This window comes from Pleurodeles waltl, chromosome 10 (assembly GCF_031143425.1).
Source record: "Pleurodeles waltl isolate 20211129_DDA chromosome 10, aPleWal1.hap1.20221129, whole genome shotgun sequence".
Taxonomy (NCBI): Eukaryota; Metazoa; Chordata; class Amphibia; order Caudata; family Salamandridae; genus Pleurodeles; species Pleurodeles waltl.
This window is the reverse complement of record NC_090449.1, coordinates 267,311,750-267,331,126: the sequence shown is the minus strand read 5'-3', so window position 1 is coordinate 267,331,126 and position 19,377 is coordinate 267,311,750. Positions and strand designations below refer to the sequence as shown.

Here is a 19,377-nt window from a genome sequence, read left to right as displayed (position 1 = left end):
ACCGCAAGAGTAACAGTTGCTCCCTCGAAGATAACCGTTTCGAATGCACGGAAAAAAGGGAACTGACGTCTGCACGTCGTCGAGGACCTCTTATTGCCTGTATGACATCAGACGGCGTCGCGTGCGAGACAGTGACGTCCTCGTCGACGTGCAGAGACTAGTAAGAAGATTTCCGTCGAATGCTGGCGCCATGGGAGTATTCATGAGGTGAGGAATCCACAGGTAGTTGTATCCATCAGAAGCCGTAGGTTTTGAAACCGAGGGAACCCTAAAAGACTAACCTATGCCCAAAGGCTCCAAAGGTGGGTGAGACCACCCAAAAATAAGGCGCATGGCCTCGTAAAATTCTTTAAGTTGGGCAGGGGTGGCTCTGGCTCCCAGGAAGTCGTGGAAGTGCAGAGCCGACTCAGAAGAAGGCTCCGTGGACGGAGGCCTAAAGCGTCGAGGCTCTTTCCGCGTCATATCATCCGATCGACGGGGTGAAGTCGAAGAATGCTTGTCCTTCTTTGACCTTTTTGTGACCCGAATGTCCCGATGACCTGGAGGACGAAGAGTGGTGGTGACTCCGCGGCCGGTTTGCAGACCTTCCTTTCGAACGGGATTGTGAGCGCCGGGGAGTCGAGTGTCTGGCCCCCATGAGCTTTAGGGACCGCTCCCTTACAGCCTTCGGGTTCATGGCCCGACACTCGGAGCACGACTTCTGGCTGTGACGGCGCTCCAGGCACAGAGACTCACAAGGTGCAGATCCGTCACCGACATGGTTCAGTGACAGAGTCGCAGGGCTTGAATCCAGTCTTACAGGACATCCCTCGACGCATCCACGAACTCGTCAAAAATTTCGACGTAGTAAAAAAATTACTGAGGTAGCTCTTCTTCAGATCAGCATGTAGGCTGCCGCAAAAAGAACTAACGTCAGCATGCCAGGGTGGCTCCTATATACGTCCACGGTGTCATCACGAGAGCACGACGCAAATGACACCCGCTGAGTCGACCGACACCACCTGACAGGGTGCAGAGATACTGCTAGAAGAAATATCTCTGGATCCAGTCTGACACCTGGGGAAATTCAAAGGTAAGGAATCTGCAACTAGAAGTCTCTATCAGATTGCCATCTACCAGGGACTTACAGGGGTACACCAGTCTGTCAATTGTGGGGTGTAAGTAGTACCAAGACAATCAAAATTAAGGGGAGATCTCACAATCACTGGGGTCCAGATTAGCAGGATCCCAGTGTAAGAAGTCTAAGCACAGTGACATGAGAAAAAAAAAAAAATGGGGGTAACCATGCCAGATAGAGTGGGCTTTCCTACATGTGGGGGACAGGCAGTACCAGCAATTCTTGTGAGGATGATTCACATGTAGCCTTTTCTTGTCACAGGTTTCACAAGTGCGAAAAAGGCCTTTTCTAGAAGTATTTGACATTTTTTAAAATATAAAGTAGCTTTGAGAGGACAAAAACTGAGCAGACCTCCTGGAGACTCCATTCACACAATGTGCGGTAGAAAATCTGAGGTAAAGAGCCTCTCTTGGGAGTATTGTAGAGGGTACTGGCATTTGATTGGTAATAGGTGAAGTTCGGTTCTTTTTTCAAAAATACATGGATAGGCTGTATGATTAAGGGCTAACAACATTACAGCCGGTGGCTATTCCTACATATTGCTTTCCTAAGGTACTGTGGGACTCCTACTTTGATGACGGGAAATGATTCAAGTACGTGATTCAATGAAAGATCCAATTCTGGATAATTCAACGGGCACCCAACACGTAGCGCGCACCTCTGTACCCGGCCGTCCCAGTGGTGCCTGGACTGATCTGTTGGTGTGGTCCCGACCCTTGCCCAGAACTTAAGCCTCAAAGATTGGTACCGTGAGTTTTCAACAAATGCTTGTTTGCTGACTGTTTTCCTCCCACTATTTAACATTGAAGAACTCAAATAAAACACTCTCGATTTTTAAACTAAAACTGTTTTATACTTTAGAGTTAATTTTCCTTGAAACAAAGTTCTTGAGTTTGAAGTATATATGAAAAGAAGTGTTGTTTTTCTAAATTAGTCTCAGATTTATTCTTTGGGTGTGTGCCTCATTTATTGCCTCTGTGAGTACAACAAATGCTTAGAACTATCCTCCGATGAGCTTAACTGCTCGCCCACACTACCGCAAAATAGAGCATTAGGTCTATCCACTTTTACCTCTGCAAACCAATTGTGGATCCACTAGACTATGCACTGCATACTTTTTAGTGCACCACATAGAGAGCCAGCTTCCTACAGAGGGGCAGACTGTAGGAAAGCATCCTTTATGATATGGCTAGCCCCTACCTTTTGCCCGGTTTCTGATGAGGCTTTTACTGTTAGTGCACTGAGCCCCTGGTAAACAGATCCCCATAATTAGATATCTTTCCGCAAAACTGCACAGTTGTTTTGCACAACTGGCTAACTCTTTAGCTTCGACTAACTCCCTAGTAAATGGTACCCCGGAACCAAGGGCCTTGGGAACTAAGGCAGGTCTCTGAGGGCTGCAGTACCAATTGCGTTATCCTCAGGGACCCCTCACCTTACCCACGCAGTGCTGCCATTGCAGATTGCATTTGTTGGTGCAGGCTAAATTGAAAACACGATCTGTCACAACACTCCTGTGTGCCAAGTCTTCTATCACTGCATGTGCCAGGTCTAAGTCACCCCTAAGGCTGGGTGCATCCAGGAACATGTGGGAGCATATATGCACGAGTAGATAAACCACTGATATGTCATTGATGATTCTCAGACATATTAAGTGCACAGGGAAGCACTTTTAAATGAATGTGCTGGACACTGGTCATTACCAGTTCCCCAGCTACATGATGGCTTCTCCCAATCCTGTTAAATTTGTTATCAAACATCTCAGATGAATAAACACTCACTGACCCCAGTGATAGATATATTAATACATGCACACAGAGGGACCTTAGAGGTGCCCGTGAAAACCAACCCAGCCACTGGTGTGTTCACAGTTCACTAGGGAAGCCACCCTGGACTGAATTATGACCCTCTGAGGTCAGGGCCAACACTCTTGGAGGCCCAGAACAAAGGTCTGCTCTGGACAGAAGAGAACACCTTATCCAGAGCAGGATGGACATTCCAGGGCTGGGAGCTTCAAAGGCCTTGCCGCCTTTGAAACGCAACCCAGGTCTCTCCAGGTGGTGGAGATTACCAGCACCCCCCCCGTCCTGACTTCACTTTTAGTGGCAGCACAGGTGAGAAAATTAATTAAATGCCAGTCTCACCCCTAAAGTGGACATGCTGAAGCGGACACTACTTTTCAAATTCCTCCAGCCTGCTACTATGATTAGGGTTATGCCCACTTCCCAGCGGAAGTGGTCATAAGAATGGTGTAGTCACCATATAGCTGGTCAAGCCCAATGGCTACCGCCTAGCACTCCCTGTAACACCTCTAAAATGAGTATTTATGTCCCACCCCTGAACCCTAGAACTCAGACCCTAACTCCCTATGAAGAAAAAGGAGACAGAAGAGTTGCCCCCCCACAGAGGAAGAAAACACAGCAGACCTGTTACCAACCCTGCCGACCTCAGACCCTGCACAAAAAGACGTTCTCTGCAGCATCAAGAAACACAGGAAGCCTGCCTCTCTTTTAAAAAGACTGACTCCCATGAGCAGAGGACCTGCTCAGATACAAAGTATCGAACAAGGACTCTGCAGCCTGGTGACCCAACACTAAGTGACCTCTGCACCCCGTGACCTCAACCCGGTGGGACCCACTACTGGTGCCAGAAGGGATCCTGAGCCAGAGTCCACCAGAGTGTCACTCCTCCAAGTTGCCTACAGCCCCTGTATGCAGGCCTTCTAACCCACAGCCTGGTGGTGAAAGAAAACCTGACACCAATAGCACCTGGGGCCAACTGAGGAGGGCCACCAGTGCAGACGACATCCCCCAGCTCCCCTGAGCTTCAGTCTCCCATTGTTGACCACCTGCTTGACTCGCCTGCAGCCTCAACAAGCAGGACGTCTTGATCCCAAGTACTCCTGGACGGTGAAACCAGACACCTATGCATCCGTCACCCCTGGGATCTGGAGACCAGGAACAACGGTGCACCTACCTTCCTGGATCTCTCATGTCTTTCACCGACCTGCTAGTTGTCCCTGACTTGCTACCTAGCCAAAGCCTGTATTCATGAGAACCAAACTTCAACAGAAAACCATTGGGCACCCAACGCCTTCCTGCACCTGGTCGTGCCAGTGCCACCCGGTGTAATCTGCTGATTTGGTTCTGATCAGCACCCAGTTCTTACCTCAACTCCCTGAGAATGGCTATGTAATTTGTTGTTAAACCTGTGTTTGCTAAACATTGTTTTTCCTCTAAAGGATAACATTGAGAGAACTCTGAAAACTGCACTGTCTATTCTTGAAACTGCAAAGTATTTATGCTTAAAAGTCTACTTACCTGTTTACGAATTCCTTGGGTTTGAAACACACAACATTTATTTTTTCAAAATTGGTGTAAGGAAATGCTTCCTTGGCATGGTTACCCCCTGCCTTTTGCCTTTGCTGATGCCAAGTTATGATTTGAAAGTGTGCTGAGGCCTGCTAATCAGGCCCCAGCACCAGTGTTCTTTCCCTAACCTGTACTTTTGTTTCCACAATTGGCACACCCTGGCATCCAGGTAAGTCCCTTGTAACTGGTACCCCTGGTACCAAGGGCCCTGATGCCAGGGAAGGTCTCTAAGGGCTGCAGCATGTCTTATGCCACCCTGGGGACCCCTCACTCAGCACAGACACACTGCTTGCCAGATTGTGTGTGCTGATGGAGATAAAATGACTAAGTCGACATGGCACTCCCCTCAGGGTGCCATGCCAACCTCACACTGCCTATAGGTATAGATAAGTCACCCCTCTAGCAGGCCTTACAGCCCTAAGGCAGGGTGCACTATACCATAGGTGAGGGCATAAGTGCATGAGCACTATACCCCTATACCCCTACAGTGTCTGAGCAAAACCTTAGACATTGTAAGTGCAGGGTAGCCATAAGAGTATATGGTCTGGGATTCTGTCATGCACGAACTCCACAGCACCAGAATGGCTACACTGAAAACTGTAAAGTTTGGTATCAAACTTCTCAGCACAATAAATGCACACTGATGCCAGTGTACATTTTATTGTAAAACACACCCCAGAGGGCATAGAGTTGCCCCCTGACACCTTAACCGACTACCAGTGTAGGCTAGTTTTAGCAGCCTGCCACACACCAGACATGTTGCTGGCCACATGGGGAGAGTGCCTTTGTCACTCTGTGGCTAGTAGCAAAGCTTGTACTGGGTGGAGGTGCTTCTCACCTCCTCCTGCAGGAACTGTAACACCTGGCGGTGAGCCTCTAAGGCTCACCCCCTTTGTTACAGCACCCCAGGGCACTCCAGCTAGTTGCCCGCCCCCTCCGGCCACGGCCCCTCTTTTGGCGGCAAAGCCGGAGGAGATAATGAGAAAAACAAGGTGTCACTGGCCAGTCAGGACAGCCCCTAAGGTGTCCTGAGCTGAGGTGACTGACGTTTAGAAATCGTCCATCTTGCAGATGGAGGATTCCCCCAATAGGGCTAGGGATGTGCCCTCCCTCCACTAAGGGAGGAGGCACAAAGAGGGTGTAGGCACCCTCAGGGCTAGTAGCCACTGGCTACTAACCCCCCAGACCTAAACACACCCCTAAATCAAGTATTTAGGGGCTCCCAGAACACAGCAAGATAGATTCCTGCAACCTAAGACGAAGAAGGACTGCTGAGCTGAAAAACCTGCAGAGAAGACAGACACCAACTGCTTTGGCCCCAACTCCGGCCTGTCTCCCCACTTCTAAAGAACTGCTCCAGCGACGCGTTCCACAGTGTCCAGCGACCTCTGAAGACTCAGAGGACTACCCTGCATCTAAAACGACCAAGAACTCCAGAGGACAGCGGCTCTGCTCCAAGAAAGAAGCCTCTTTGCAACAAAGAAGCAACTTTGAAACAGCACACGTTTCCTGCCGGAAGCGTGAGACTTTGCACTCTGCACCCGACGCCCCCAGCTCGTCTTGTGGAGAAACAACGCTACAGGGAGGACTCTGCTGGCAACTGCGAGCCAGTGAGTAGCCAGAGTTGACCCCCCCTGAGCCCCCACAGCGACGCCTGCAGAGGGAATCACGAGGCTCCCCCTGACCGTGACTGCCTGCTTCAAAGACCCGTCGCCTGGTAAGGACACTGCACCCGCAGCCCCCAGGACCTGAAGGATCCGACCTCCAGTGCAGGAGCGACCCCCAGGTGGCGCGCTCCCTTGCCCAGGTGGTGGCTACCCCGAGGAGCCCCCCCCCCAGTTGCCTGTATCGCTGAAGAGACCCCTAGGTCTCCCATTGAACTCCATTACAAACCCAACGCCTGTTTGCACACTGCACCCGGCCGCCCCCGTACTGCTGAGGGTGTACTTTTTGTGTTGACTTGTGTCCCCCGACTTTGACCTCTGCACCTGACCGGCCCTGAGCTGCTGGTGTGGTAACTTTGGTGTTGCCCTGAACCCCCAACGGTGGGCTACCTCGGACTCAACTTTGAACCCTGTAGGTGGTTTACTTACCTGCAAAACTAACAAACACTTACCTCCTCCAGGAACTGTTGAAAATTGCACAGTGTCCTGTTTTAAAATAGCTTATTGCCATTTGTGTGAAAACTGTATATGCTATTTTGCTCATTCAAAGTTCCTCAAGTTTCTAAGTGCAATACCTTTCATTTTAAGTATTGTTTGTAAATCTTGAACCTGTGGTTCTTAAAATAAACTAAGAAAATATATTTTTCTATATAAAAACCTATTGGCCTGGAATTGTCTGAGTGCGTGTTCCTCATTTATTGCCTGTGTGTGTACAACAAATACTTAACACTACCCTCTGATAAGCCTACTGCTCGACCACACTACCACAAAATAGAGCATTAGAATTATCTCTTTTTGCCACTATCTTACCTCTAGGGGGAATCCTTGGACTCTGCATACTATTTCTTACTTTGAAATAGTGCATACAGAGCCAACTTCCTACACTTGGTCTCCCACAAAGTTGAGTGACTTCAAAGGCAGCATAGGAGCAGCATGCAACAATAGCCATGCAACTGGTGGTGAAGCAGAATGGAAGTTAGATGGGCTCTTCAGCATGAAAGTATTAGTACCACCCGCTGTCGCTTACCTGAAGCTTTAGAAGAGCAAACAATTTATGTGGTTTCTTGGAATGTGTATGGATACAGTGGTTATGTGTACTACACCTCTGTGTAATCACAGATGTGCCTCTAAACATGTTAGGTAAAATAAATCACAGTTCTTGTGCTTCATCACCACGTAATCCTCTGGCACACGTGTATCTCTGAAGACAGTTAGTAAATTAAAAAGAAAATGAGAAGCGTATAGGAGATCTACAAGTTACTTACCTTCGATAATGAAACATCTGGTAGAGACATTCTATTTGCAGATTCCTTACCTTAGAATTTCCCCCAGGCTTCAGACTGGATCCGGAGATTTTTCTTTGAGCAATACCCTGGCGTCAGCCGACTCCGCAGGCGTCGTAGTCGCCGTGATATCGGGAGCAATATATAGACGCCGCCTTCGTGCAGTGACGTCAGTTTCTTTTAAAGACTTTCCACACCTAAGCGCAGAGCCACTAAGAACACTGAGATTGGTGCGCAAGAGCTAAGGACCTGAAGAACGAGTTACTTACCTTCGGTAACGACTTTTCTGGTGGATACATTAGCTACCTGTGGATTCCTCACCTGATGAATACTCCCATGGCGCCAGCATTTGACGGAAATCTTCTTACTAGTCTCTGCACGTCGACGAGGACGTCACTCTAGCCCACGCGACGCCGTCTGACGTCATACAGGCAATAAGAAGTCCTCGCCGACGTGCCGATGACAGTACCAACATTTTTTACGTGCATGAGAATAATAATAACCCAATGCAATGAAAGAGCAAAGCAACATCTCTTAATATTGTAAATCACACAACATTGCAATAAAATAGCTGTAGATTTAATATAACTTTTTTTTTTTTTTTTTTAAACAAATAAATATATTTATACATACGAATCATGTATATACCCAATATATATATAGATTTATATATAAATATACACATATATACAAATATCATACATGCAAAATGTATTGCAACTTTGAAGACCAAAAGGAGCACACTCAAGGATTGCTTGGAGAGACCAAAAAGGCAACGGGGAGGCGGGTGGGACCGTGAGGAATCCACAGGTAGCTAATGTATCCACCAGAAAAGTCGTTACCGAAGGTAAGTAACTCGTTCTTCTGATGGATACAACTACCTGTGGATTCCTCACCTGATGAATAGAGTCCCAAAGCAGTACCACGCCCGGCGGTGGGTGCCTAAATGGTCAAACCAAGAAATCCTGCAGCACTGACCGTGCAAAATGACCGTCCCTTCTGACCTCAGAGTCCAAACAGTAATGTTTCACAAAAGTGTGAAGGGACGACCAAGTTGCGGCCTTGCAGATGTCGACCACAGGAACACCCCTGGCCAAGGCCGAAGAGGCCGACTTAGCTCTGGTGGAGTGAGCTCTAATGCCCTCAGGCGGATCCTTCTTTGCCAAAGAGTAACAGATTTTAATGCAAAGAACAACCCACCTGGAGAGTGTTCTCTTGTGGACTGCCTTTCCTCTCCTCTTGCCCACGTATCCGACAAACAGCTGATCCTCCAGCCTGATATCCTTCATTCTGTCGATATAGAAGCTCAACGCCCTTTTTGGGTCCAGGCGATGTAGTCTTTCTTCCTCCTTTGAAGGATGAGGCGGAGGATAAAACGTGGACAAAGTGATTGTCTGAGCCAAATGGAAGGGTGAAACAACCTTCGGAAGGAAAGCAGCCTTGGTCCTCAACACCACCTTATCCCCATAAAACGTTATATAAGGGGGTTTAACCGATAAGGCCTGCAACTCACTCACTCTCCTTGCAGATGTTATAGCTACCAGGAATACTGTTTTAATAACCAAATACCTTAAGGGGCAAGAATGCATAGGCTCAAAAGGGGACCCCATAAGGAAAGTCAGGACCAAGGACAAATCCCATTGAGGCATAACGAATGGTTTTGGAGGATATTGATTCAGAAGACCTTTCAAGAATCTGAGAACAATAGGGGATTTAAATAACGATGGTTGGTCTGGAAGACAAATGAAGGCTGACAAGGCCGACAAATAACCCTTAATGGTAGCTACTGCACAACCTTTCTGCGCTAGAGACAGTGCAAAAGACAAAACATGTGACAGATGAGCATGTAAGGGATCAATCTGTCTCTCTACACACCACATAACAAATTTAGACCACCTATTAGCGTAGATAGATTTAGTGGAGTGTCGCCTGGCCGCTAAGATAACATCCACTACATCAGGCGGGAGAGAGAAGGAACTCAGGTTGCCCCGTTCAATCTCCAAGCATGTAGGTGCAGACTCTGGAGGTTGGGGTGTAAAACCTGCCCCTGCGACTGCGAGAGGAGGTCTGCCCTGAGAGGGAGACGGAGCGGAGGGCACAGTGAGAGTTGGAGAAGGTCGGAGTACCATACCCTCCTTGGCCAATCCGGAGCTATTAAGATGACTTGGGCCCGGTCTTGGCGAATTTTCCTCAACACTCGAGGAATCAAGGGTATGGGGGGAAACGCGTAAAGCAACTGGTCGCACCAGGTTATCTGAAACGCGTCCCCCAACGCTCCCTGCATCGGATACTGGAGGCTGCAGAATAACGGGCAATGCGCGTTCTCCCGAGTGGCAAACAGATCTATCCGAGGAAACCCCCACATCTGGAAGATTAAACAGACTTGATCTGGATGGAGACGCCACTCGTGGTCTGCCGAGAATTGGCGACTGAGACTGTCCGCACGTACATTCAAGACCCCGGCCAGATGATTTGCCACCAAGCAAATCTGATGGTCCTTTGCCCAGGACCATAGCCGAAGAGCTTCTCTGCAGAGAAGGTACGACCTTACTCCTCCCTGTTTGTTTATGTACCACATCGTGGTAGTATTGTCCGTCAGGACCTGTACCGACTGACCACGAAGGGATGGGAGGAAGGCCTTGAGAGCCAAACGTACAGCCCGTAACTCCAACAGATTGATATGAAACACCTGTTCCTCTGGAGACCAAAGCCCTTTGATCTCCAGATCCCCCAGATGAGCTCCCCATCCTAGGGTGGAGGCATCCGTTATTACCGTGGCCACTGGTGGCGACTGCGCGAACGGCTTCCCCTGTGAAAGATTGTTGCCCGCAATCCACCACTTCAATTCCACAGCAGCATCTCTGGAGATCTTGACAGTACCTTCTAAATCTCCCTTGTGTTGAGACCACTGCCTTCGGAGGCACCACTGAAGAGCCCTCATGTGCCAGCGAGCATGCGTGACCAACAGAATGCAGGAGGCGAACAGACCGAGCAGACGAAGGACCTTGAGGACTGGAACTACCGCTCCATTTCGAAACATTGGAACCAATTCCTGAATATCTTGAATCCGCTGAGGCGGAGGAAAGGCTCGACTCAATGTTGTATCCAGTACTGCCCCTATGAACAGGAGGCGCTGAGAGGGCTCCAGGTGAGATTTGGGCACGTTCACCGAAAAGCCCAGGTCGAACAACAACTGGGTTGTTGACTGCAGATGATGCGACACAAGCTCCGGGGACTTGGCTTTGATCAACCAGTCGTCCAAGTAAGGGAATACTGCTATCCCCTTCCTTCTGAGCTCCGCCGCAACCACTGACATCACCTTTGTGAAGACTCGAGGTGCTGAAGTAAGACCAAACGGGAGGACCGCAAACTGATAGTGCTGCGACCCTACCACAAACCGGAGATACTTCCTGTGCGACTTGAGTATCGGGATATGAAAGTAAGCATCCTGCAAGTCGACAGACACCATCCAATCTTCCTTGTTCAACGCCAAAAGCACCTGTGCTAGGGTCAGCATCTTGAACTTTTCCTGTTTGAGGAACCAATTCAAGATCCTCAGATCCAGGATTGGTCTCAACTGACCATCCTTTTTGGGAATCAGGAAGTATCTTGAGTAACAACCTCGACCCTTTTCCTGCTCTGGGACCAACTCTACCGCGCCCTTTGAAAGGAGGACTTGAACCTCCTGTTCTAGCAACAGGAGGTGTTCTTCTGAACAATAAGATGGGCGGGGCGGGATGAGGGGCGGGAACTCCCGAAAGGGAAGGGCGTAGCCTTTTCCCACAATGCCGAGAACCCAAGTGTCCGTTGTGATAGACTTCCACTTGTGGAGAAAACGCTGTAATCTTCCCCCTACAGGAGAGGAGTGAGTGGGAAACGGTGGAAGCCTAAGGCTGCTTCCCCTGCTGCACCCCTCCAGAGGACGAGGAAGAGGCAGAGTGCTGTTGAGAGGCTCCTCTGGTACGGACCCCACCCCTCCCCCTCCCTCTAAATGACCTATAGGGGAGGGAAGAGGCGGGTTGCTGGAACCTCCCCCGAAAGGAAGAGGAATAAGAGCCACGCCCAAATCCCCGAAACCTCCTGAAAATTCTAGAAGAGGCAGAGGAAGAAGGAGCTTGCAGTCCTAACGATTTGGCTGTGGCTCTGCTCTCCTTAAATCGTTCCAAGGCTGAATCTGCCTTGGCTCCAAACAGTCTGTCCCCATCAAACGGGAGGTCCAGCAGGGTCGACTGCACATCCGCAGAGAACCCTGAGTTTCGGAGCCAGGCCTGTCTTTTGCCACCACAGCCGTGCCCATCGCCCTGGCCACCGAGTCGGTCGTGTGCAGCCCAGACTGGATAATCTGGGTCGCGGCAGCCTGGGCGTCCGAGACCACATCCAAAAGACCCTGGGGAAGCTCCGTGAATGAAGACGAAATATCATCCATCAGCGCATGGATGTACCTCCCCAGAATGCACGTGGCGTTGGTGGCCTTCAATGCCAAACTGCATGACGAAAATATTTTCTTGGACTGCGCATCCAGTTTCTTGGAGTCTCTGTCTCCAGGCACCGTCGGGAAGGAACCAGGCGCTGACTTTGAGGAACAGGAGGCTTGCACCACCAAGCTCTCCGGCGTAGGGTGTCTAGAGAGAAAGCCAGGGTCAGATGGTGCAGCTCGATACCTCCTGGCCACAGCCCTATGAACGGCCGAGGAAGACACCGGCTTCTTCCACACCTCCAACACCGGATCCAGCAAAGCCTCATTAAATGGCAAGAGAGGCTCAGCTGCAGCAGAGGCCGGATGCAATACCTCTGTCAGCAAATTCTGCTTTGCCTCTGCCACCGGCAAAGGCAGGTCCAAAAAGCTCGCTGCCTTCCTCACCACAGCATGAAAGGAAGCAGCCTCCTCCGTATATTCCCCTGGAGATGAAAGGTCCCACTCAGGGGAAGTGTCCAGCCCACTGGCTGTATCCAGACCATGCAGTCCGTCTCCAGAGTCCTCAATCTCTCCCTCCTCTAGGACTCGCTGGTACTCTTGCTCTTCTAAAAGACGGAGAGCACGCCTCCTCGAATGAAGTCTCTCCTCGATACGCGGAGTCGACATGGCCTCCGCCGACGTCGAAGAACGGCGCCGATCTCCAGAAGCATCTGACGCCGCGTCCGGCGCCACAGGCAGCTTCGGCGCCGAGGCAGGAGCCGGAGGACGAGGTCTTGGAGCCGATGGACCAACCGGAGTCACAGGGCAAAATCCTGACTTCGACGGAGGGGCAACCTCCGGGGCCGAAACATCCGAAGCCACCGGAGCGGCCACCGACGCCGGCACCGGCGCCGAGCCCACATTCCCAAAAGGGAGAAAGGGCATAAAGGGTGCCGGCCGAAGAGGCGCAGGATCACCCAACGAAAAGGCCAAGGGCCCCGAAGGACCAGCCGGAGCAGCTCCTGGAGCCATCTGCTGAAAGATGGTATACATCGCATTAAGAAACGCGGTACTATCGGCTCCAGGAGTGGGAAAAGCCGGATACTGGGGTGCCTGGATCGAGGGCGACCCCGACGCCGGCCTCGACGTCTGCGACGCCGGAGAAAACACAAGAGGCTGCACCACCTCAATCACGGACGCCTGACCAGGTGAAGTCGGTGACGCCGGAGAGGGCAACGGCGTCGATGGATGCGGCGTGACCGTGGGGCTGACCTCCCAAGTCCTCCGACGCCGAGCCGAAGGTGACCTCGAACGAGACTCCTTGCTGGAGTGACGTCGTGAGTCTCTACGGCGCCGGGAGTCTCGATGACGCCGGTGAGACCTTGGCGAAGAAGACTTCTTATGATGTTTCTCCTTCTTCTTTGACTTTGCCATGAATAACTTGGCCTCGCGCTCTTTGAGGGCCTTCGGATTCATGTGTTGACATGAATCGCAAGTCGAGACGTCGTGGTCGGAGCTCAAACACCATAGACAGTCGGAGTGAGGATCTGTAACTGACATCTTGCCCCCACACTCTCGACAGGGCTTGAAACCCGACTTCCTCTGAGATATTGTTACCGCAGAGAAGACTACGCAGCAGACAATACACTGTAACCACGAAGGTAACAGTAACTCCCTCGAAGATAACCGTTTCGAATGCACGGAAAAAAGGGAACTGTCATCGGGACGTCGGCGAGGACTTCTTATTGCCTGTATGACGTCAGACGGCGTCGCGTGGGCTAGAGTGACGTCCTCGTCGACGTGCAGAGACCAGTAAGAAGATTTCCGTCAAATGCTGGCGCCATGGGAGTATTCATCAGGTGAGGAATCCACAGGTAGTTGTATCCATCAGAAAGGGGAATCACTGTCCCTAGAAATCAGTTCGCAGGCGGGAAGGATGGGTGGGTGGTAAGGAATATGTCTAGAATATGTCTCTACCAGATATTTAGTTACCGAAGGCTTGTAACTTGTACATCTGATAGAAACGTCTAGTTGCAGATTCCTTACCTTGGAATAGATACCCAAGCAATGCCATCCTCAGTGGTGGGCTGCGAGCCAAGATCACACTAGGAAGTCCTGCTGGACCGAACGACCAAAGTAGCCGTCCCGAAGGACCTGACTGTCCAGACAGTAGTGGTTGGCAAACATGTAAGCCATCAGGAGGTTGCTTCTTGGCCAAAGCGTAGCACATTTTGGTGCAAAGAAGCACTCATTGAGAGATGGTATGTGTCAGGAAAAGCCTCCTTGGCACGGTTACCCCCTAACTTTTTGCCTTTGCTAATGCTAAGTTATGATTTGAAAGTGTGCTGGGACCCTGCTAACCAGGCCCCAGCACCAGTGTTCTTTCCCTAAAACTGTACCTTTGCTCCACAATTGGCATAACCCTGGCACTCAAGTAAGGCCCTTGTAACTGGTACCCTTGGTACCAGGGTCCCTGATGCCAGGAAAGGTCTCTAAGGGCTGCAGCATCCCTTATGCCACGCTGGGGACCCCTCACTCAGCACATGCACACTGCTTTACAGCATGTGGGTGCTGGTGGGGAGAAAATGACTAAGTTGACATGGCACTCCCCTCAGAGTGCCATGCCAACCTCCCACTGCCTGTGGCATAGTAAGTCACCCCTCTAGCAGGCCTCACAGCCCTAAGGCAGGGTGCACTATACCACAGGTGAGGGCATATGTGCATGAGCACTATGCCCCTACTGTGTCTAAGCAAAACCTTATACATTGTAAGTAAAGGGTAGCCATAAAGTGTATATGGTCTGGGAGTTTGTCAAGCACAAACCCCACAGTTCCATAATGGATACAATGAAATCTGGGATGTTTGGTATCAAACGTCTCAGCACAATAAATGCACACTGATACCAGTGTGGGATTTATTGTAAAATGCACCCAGATGGCATCTTAGAGATGCCCCCTGAATACCAATCCAACTCCTAGTGCTAGGCTGACCAGTTTCTGCCCGCATGCCACAGCCAGATGAGTTGCTGGCCACATGGGAAAGTGCCTATGTCACTCTGGTGCGGATCCGGAGGTGACCTCGGTGGCCGGAGCCGAAGCCGCTGGTGCGGAACCCAAGGCCCCTCATTAAACCCCTTGGGCCCGAAAGCGCCGTATCTGGGTCGGACCGCCCAAAGATGAGGCGCATGGCCTCATTAAACTCTTTAAGCTGGGCGGGGGTGGCTCCGGCTCCAGGAAACTCGGGGAAGTGTGGAGCCGACCCAGACGTAGGCTCAGAGGCCTTGCGCGTGGACGCTCCTCACGCATCGCGTCATTAGAGCGACAGGATCTCTTCGACAACTTCTTGTCTTGACCAGAGGATTTGAAAGAAGACGAGTGGTGATGGCTCCATAACCGGTTTCGAGAACTTCCTTTCGATCGAGACAGGGACTTACCTGGAGTCGAGTGACGGGCCACCATGAGCTTTAGGGACCACTCCCTCAAAGCCTTTGGGTGCATGACCCGGCACTCGGAGCACAACTTCGGGTCGTGGTCGCGCTCGAGACACCACAGACAAACCTGATGAGGATCAGTCACCGACATCTTACGATGACAGTCCTCGCACGGCTTCAAGCCAGTCTTCGTGGACATCCTCGACGCATCAAATTTCACACAAGAACTCCTCAAAATGGTCTAAGTCGGTCAAAAAGAGACCAGGGTAGCTCTTCCCTGGATCAGAGCGTGGCGCAGAATGAAAAGAAGTGACGTCACTGCGTGAAGGCGGCATCTATATACTACTCCCGACGTTTTCACGGCTACTATGACGCCAGCGCAGTCGACCAACGCCACCTACCAACGTGCAAGGGTAATGCTCAAAGAAAAATCTCCGGATCAGTCTGACGCCTGAGGGAAATTCTAAGGTAAGGAATCTGCACTAGAATCTCTATCAGATATTTAAAGTTTTAGAATACATTTTAATCTGATCAAGGTATGTACAACAAAGAGGACTGCTAAAAGACAGAGATGTCAACTTAAAGGCCTATTACAAAAGACTTTACGAGGCTTTTTTTTTTTTTTTTTTTTTTTAAACTTAACACCTGCTATATTTTTTTTTACTGGAGAATTGCGAACTTGAATAATCAAATAGCATATAAACTTCTAAGAGAGTCAATGCTGGAGAACTTATCACTGAGTAACTTTCAGTACGCCCTGGAACTCAACAGGTTGAAATTACTTCAATGTTGCAAAAGCATATAATACTCAAGAAAGCACAATTTTTGAATTAATGCCTAGACAGATGAATTTCAACATAACATACAAATACTTTAGTGTTTTTGCTGTCTAAAAAAAATATAAATCCAAACCTCATAGAGGATAAGATTTGTTCCTTGCGAAAATCCTGCTCTCTCACACATAACCGGCAGCAAGTCACCTAGTAGAGGAAGAGAAGACAATTAATCTTAAAATCAAACTTTTTGCAACTGCATTTTATTATTCAAAAATGAAATATCAAGTGTAGATACTTACGGATTTTACAAGATATAGGGGTGTAGATATGTCCACAGTAATTTAAACTTCGGGTTTTTGGATCATACATCTTCAGAAACAACATCACATCATCTAGAAAATGGAAGACATTTAAAAATAAAAGGGCCTGACAACATTTTACTCACAAAATCAATCAGGAAAGCTATGTATTCCTTACTTCGTTTTCTTAAGCACAATGCATTTTGAATACACTGGAGTAAATCCAAAAACATGCGATTTCAAGTGTTTAACATAAATTGATGGCAAAACCAGCCCTAATACAGACTTATTATAATGCAAATACTAAAGTATTTAAGATAACGGCGAAGCACTGAATCAGAAAATCAAGTTCTCCAGCATTTTAACCTTCATGGATTCACAAGCATGAATCATCACTCATCAAGGTGAAAATCCGTGGATACTAACAGCAGCGTATAACATTAACAAGCGACAGAATCATAACCATTAGTTTAGTATCCCATGAATCTTAAGAAAAAGCACTCAAACTTCAGCCATCGGGCAAAGGTGCCCCGAGCTCTTCCCAAAGAACACTGTAATTTATATTTCTCACATGTCGCGTATACCAAGTCAACAGTGGGGCACATCAAACTTTTCTGCTGCAATACCACATCTACTGTAATGAGTATACTTTCAGCCTCCTCAATTACTTTAACGCCACAGGGAGCCCTTTTTCACAAGTGCCCTTTTTCACAAGTGCCCTCTTGAGCTATAACGAACCAGAGATCCTGACCTATTCACCATGGCCGGGACATTCAATGCTCTCTTCAGATTCCGTGAAACATGTGGCAAAAAACATAATTCCACTCATCCACAGAGTAAATGCTTATCATTACTGATGAATAATTCCTTCAGGGAGAGAATTCAAAATCCATTCAAACAAAGCACACAAATAGGTAAAATCAGGCTCAGACAAGGAGAAAATTCACCTAGAAGCCTCATAAGTGTTACTTTCGACGCAACCGCTCTGCCCAGTGAGTCAGTCTTATCCAGTCCACACCGAATGGTAAACTTAGCTGCGTCCCTCCCATCTAACTGCTTGGGAGAGTATGGCCTGGGACCTGAGGTAGCAATAGCGCAAAGGTATCCCAAAATGGTGTGCGAGAAACAGCCAAATGAGCACAACGTGTTCACCAACCACAGTGCCAGACTGGTGCAAGAAAACCTATTCCCAAGATGGTCCAGCCTCTTGGATTTTTTAAGTGCCATCCTTCTAGCATAGTTACCCCTTACTTTTTGCCTGGTGTCAGTCTGTTTCGACTGTAGCTCACTGGGATACTGCTAAACAGGGACCCAGTGACTGTGCTCTCTCCTCTAAATGTGGTTGCTGGTTATAGGAAGTTGGCTCTGTATATACTATCTCAAAGTGAGAGATAGTGTGCACAGAGTCCAAGGGTTCCCCTTAGAGATAAGATAGTGGCAAAATGAGAATTCTAATGCTTTATTTTGTGGTCGTGTGGTCGAGCAGTACGGTTATCAGAGGGTAGTATTAAGCATTTGTTGTACACACACAGGTAACACATGAGGAACACACACTCAAAGGCTTGCTCCAGGCCAATAGTTTTTATTTTGAAAAATGTATTTTCTTTATTTTAGAACCACAAGATTCAAGATTTGAAGTAAATACATAAAATGCAAGGTACTCCACAAAGGTAAGTTAGGAATTTGAGCAATAACAATACAGTTTTTGTTAAAATGGCAATATGCTATTTTAAAAGTGGACACAGTGCAAAAATCAACAGTTCCTGGGGGAGGTGAATAATGGTTAGTTTGTCAGGTAAGTAAAGCACTTACAAGTCTCAATTCCTGGGCAAAGGCAGCCCACTGTTGGGGGTTTAAGGCAAACCCAAAGATACCACACCAGCAGCTCAGGGCCGATAGGGTGCAGAGGTCAAAGAGGTGCCCAAAACACATAGGTGCCTATGGAGAACAGGGGTGCTCCGGTTCCAGTCTGCCAACAGGTAAGTACCCGTGTCCTCGGGGGGCAAACCAGGGGGGTTTTGTAGAGTACTGGGGGGGGGGGGCGGCGCACCAGTAGGCACACAAAACACACCCTCAGCAGCAAAGGGGTGGCCGGGTGCAGTGTGCAAAGCAGGCATCAGGTTTTGTAATGGATTCAGTGGAGGGTACCGGGGGGTCACTAGCGGTGCAGGCAGGGCAGGGGGGCTTCTCAGGTCAGCCACCGACTGGGCTAGGCAGAGGGTCGCCTGGTGGTCACTCCTGCACTGAGGTTCGGTTCCTTCTGGTCCTGGGGCTGCGGGTGCAGTGCTTGGTCCAGACGTCGGGTTCCTTGTTACAGGGAGTCGTGGTCAGGGGGAGCCTTTGGATTCTCTCTGCATGCACCGCTGTGAGGGTCCAGGGGGGTCATCTTGGGTTACTCACGGGATCACAGTCGCCTGGGAGTCCTACCTAGGGTGTTGGTTCTCTGGATCTCGAGCCGGGGGCGTCGGGTGAAGTCTCACGCCTCCGGTGGGAAGAGTGAGGTCTTTGAAAGTTGCAGAAAAGTTGCAATATTGTTGCTGTTTGTTGAACAGAGCCACTGCTCACAGGAGTTTCTTGGTCCTTAGGTTCAGGGCAGTCCTCTGAGGCCTCAGAAGTCTCTGGTCCCGGTCGGATGCGTCGCTGTTGCAGGCTTTCGGGTCAGGAGACAGGCTGGTAGGGCTGGGGCCAAAGCAGTTGTCGTCTCCGTCTCTGCAGGGCTTTTCAGATCAGCAGTCCTTCATAGTTCATGTTGCAGGAATCGGATTTCCTGGGTTCTGGGGTGCCCCTAAATACTAAATTTAGGGGTGTGTTTAGGTCTGGGGAGGGGGGGGCAGTAGCCAATGGCTACTAGCCCTGAGGGTGGCTACACCCTCTTTGTGCCTCCTCCCTGAGGGGAGGGGGCACATCCCTAATCCTATTGGGGGAATCCTCCAAAACTAAGACAGAGGATTTCTAAAGGCTGGGGTCACCTCAGTTCAGGGAACCTTAGGGGCTGTCCTGACAGGTGGGTGACGACTCCTTTTTTTTCTAATTATCTCCTC

At 49.5% G+C, this 19,377-nt stretch overlaps 1 protein-coding gene across 2 annotated transcripts in view; it reads right to left on the bottom strand.

The window, feature by feature from the left end:
- Positions 1–19,377, bottom strand: part of USP7 (ubiquitin specific peptidase 7) — a 1,253,379-nt gene that overhangs the window by 246,002 nt on the left and 988,000 nt on the right. For both annotated transcript variants that reach the window (XM_069210408.1, XM_069210409.1), the window contains exons 19-20: positions 16,337–16,429; positions 16,174–16,241 (exon numbers count right to left, since the gene is read on the bottom strand). In XM_069210408.1, the coding sequence (XP_069066509.1) occupies positions 16,174–16,241; positions 16,337–16,429 (161 nt within the window). The remainder of the gene's footprint in view (positions 1–16,173; positions 16,242–16,336; positions 16,430–19,377) is intronic.